The 2,894-nt window shown below is 34.5% G+C and overlaps 1 protein-coding gene across 1 annotated transcript; it reads left to right on the plus strand.

Moving 5' to 3' along the window:
• The first annotated feature begins 1,111 nt into the window (after nucleotides 1–1,111).
• Nucleotides 1,112–2,545, plus strand: LOC131175275 (uncharacterized). The gene has a single exon (XM_058138987.1). It carries the CDS (start codon nucleotides 1,112–1,114, stop codon nucleotides 2,543–2,545), a length of 1,434 nt encoding a protein of 477 aa, XP_057994970.1.
• Nucleotides 2,546–2,894: the final 349 nt, after the last annotated feature.

A 2,894-nucleotide genomic window follows, 5' to 3' on the forward strand; every position in this document is an offset into this window, starting at 1 on the left:
TTAGAAGATTTTGGTATAAAGGTTGATCATGTTCCTATAAGGTGTGATAATACTAGTGCCATCAACCTAACTAAAAATCTAGTCCAACACTCTAAATCAAAGCACATAGAAATTAGACATCAGTTTATTAGAAATCATGTTCAAAATGGTGACATTAAGTTAGAGTTTGTTCCTACAGAACAACAACTTGCAGATATTTTTACAAAACTACTAAATGAGGAAAATTTTTGTAGGATTAGAAGAAAACTTGGCATGAGTGAAGCTATTGAATGATATTTATTGCATTTGATATGAATTTGGTGTATAAATTGGTTAAATATGTTGTTAGTACTATATTCTACGTACATGTGTTTTTAGTTAACTACTTTCTCATTACAGTTGTCTAGTTTTATACCTGTATAATATTTAGCCAACTGGGTTTCAAAATTAGTTAACTAATTTTGCCTCTATGTACATTTGACAAAATGCGCCTGATTTAAAATTAGTTTCTTTCTAATAGGTATTTTTGCTCTCTTTGTAATCTATTTTGACAAATATACCCTGAGCACAGTTATGCTCTTTTTATGTCTTTAAAGGGTAAAATTGGGTTTTGGCAAAATGGGATTCCCGGTTCTCCATGAAAAAACTGTACACAATTTCAAATTTTGAAATTTTTTTTTTTGTAACTGCTACATATCACTTCAATCAATCTAAAAATTTCTCATTTCTCTACTGCAAGTTGATTCTCCACTCTCTTAGAAACCCTAAATTTCTCTCAAAACCAGAAATCCCCAATTTTCCTTCTCAAAATCCCTAAACGGTAAAATCCCGTTCTTCCTCAAGCCACATTTCTCACCAAATTTTTCAAGAATCGATGGCAAGGGTAAAACAAGTGGCTACCAAACCTCAAAAATTCATGGGTGATGCTATGAAAGCTACTGGTAGTTCCGAAAAGGAAAGAGAAGAAGGAACTGAAGTTGAAAACAGTAATGAAGAAATAGAGACAGTGGCAGAACGAGCAAGAAAAAGAAAGGGAAAGGGTATTTCTGGGTCAGAGCCTTCTGAGAAAAAGAAGAAAATAGAGAAGGCCCCTGCTTCAAAACCTTTTGTGCAATAAAATATTTTCGAGCCAATGTATATTAAATGGGATTCATTCTCTGACTTGCCTTATGAATTTGAAGATTTATTTACTTTTCAAGGCTGGATAGAATTTTCTGAGTTAAATGAATATTATTATCCTTATTTGATTCAAGAATTTTATGAAAGTATGAAAGAAGTTGTTAAAGGAGAAACTTTTAGTGTGAGAGTTAAGAAGAAAAGTCAGATTGTTGATGTTGATTTCTTAGCCTCTGTTTTAAACCTACCAAATGATGGAAATAGGATTGGAACCTTCAAAGATTCTAGGAAGCTTGAAGGATATGATGAGAAGGCATTTCAATTATCAATTTTTCCGGAGGGTACACCTGAAAATGAAATGACCAATATCAGTTTAGTGCCTCAAAATTTTAGGATTCTACAATCCTTCATTCGGTATTTGCTCAATCCTAGAAGTGGTAGTCACTCGTATGCAAATAGCCTTGATTTATGCATTATGTGGCACTTGGTTAACAAAATCAGATTTAATGTGCCATTTTTTATTTTTAAAGTGATTGCTAAGCCTAGTATGCATAGAAGGTTGCCATATGCTATGCCTTTGACTCTTATATTTCAAGCTATGGGAGTTGATTTGAGTAAAGAAAAGAAGTTTAGCAATCCTATCCCCATTAAGGAGATATTCAAGGCTGATGATGGTAGGAAAAGGAGTAAGAAAGAAGAGAAAAAGAAAAAAGAAGAGACTGAGATTGAGATTGAATCTAAATCAGAATCAAATTCTGAAATAGAATCAGACATCCCAATAAGCAAGTTGAAAGAGAGAAGTTCTAAGATAGATGAAGGGGAAAGCTCTAAGAAGAAAGAGAAAATGAAGCTGAAAATGTCAAATTTTGTGAAAATAAGTAAAGCAAATCTAGACATGATGAAGAAAATCAAAGAAATGAGTGGACTGACCTTGAGTATTTTAGAAAAATCTCATGAATTGCAGAAGGGAATTATGGCTGAGCAAAATGCAAAAATGGATATGTTGATTAATAGATTGGATAGACAAGAATGGTTCATGAAGAAGATAGCTCAAATGTTGTTTGGTGAATCTTTTGGAAAGTTTGGAGATTTTGGAAGCTACCCACAGGGTACTGCTGGTCCTAGCAATGCAAAGGCTGCTGAACCAAGTGGAGTAAAAATTTTTGAAGTGGAAGAAGAAGAAGAGGAGCATGTAGAAGCTGCTGAAAAGGTACAAGAAGAAAGTAAGCTAGCTGAGGCTGAAGTGAGAAGGAAAAATCTGCAGAAGAGGCATCAGAAGCAGAACAAGAACCTGACAAAGAAAAATCAAGAAAATCCTCCTCATCTCATACTAAAAGCAACAGCAGCAGTGAAAGTGGAAAAAGTGAAGGCAGAAATGGTTCAAGACAAGAAGAGGAGAAGGAAGATGCTAACAAAAAGAAAGAAGAGCAGTCACAAGACCCATCTCTGATCAACCAAACCCTGTTCCTACTACCTCTCAACTAGTACCTAAATCAACCATCTCTTTACCCATGCAATACAGCCCTAGAAGAACCAAAGCACAAGCCCGAAAATCAGTTCTACCCATTCCTCCAAAAATCCAATTAACCATACCTGAAAAAGAACCCCCAAAGAAGAAGAAACAAGCCAAACTTGTTGATCCCACTCACCTTAGGAGAAGTGGCAGGATTCTTAGCAGCAAAGATAAACTTTGAGATTTTTGAAATATGCTTTATGACTTTCAAAGTTGTGTCTTTTTGTTTTTCTTTTTAAACAAGGGAGAAAATAGGCAAAAATAGGAGAAAGCCTATCTTTTTATT

The sequence above is a fragment of the Hevea brasiliensis genome, chromosome 17 (assembly GCF_030052815.1).
Source record: "Hevea brasiliensis isolate MT/VB/25A 57/8 chromosome 17, ASM3005281v1, whole genome shotgun sequence".
Taxonomy (NCBI): Eukaryota; Viridiplantae; Streptophyta; class Magnoliopsida; order Malpighiales; family Euphorbiaceae; genus Hevea; species Hevea brasiliensis.

What these genes read in the sequence shown, in the direction of transcription:
- LOC131175275 (XM_058138987.1), top strand. Translation starts at nt 1,112, where the DNA reads ATGTATATTAAATGGGATTCATTCTCTGACTTGCCTTATGAATTTGAA.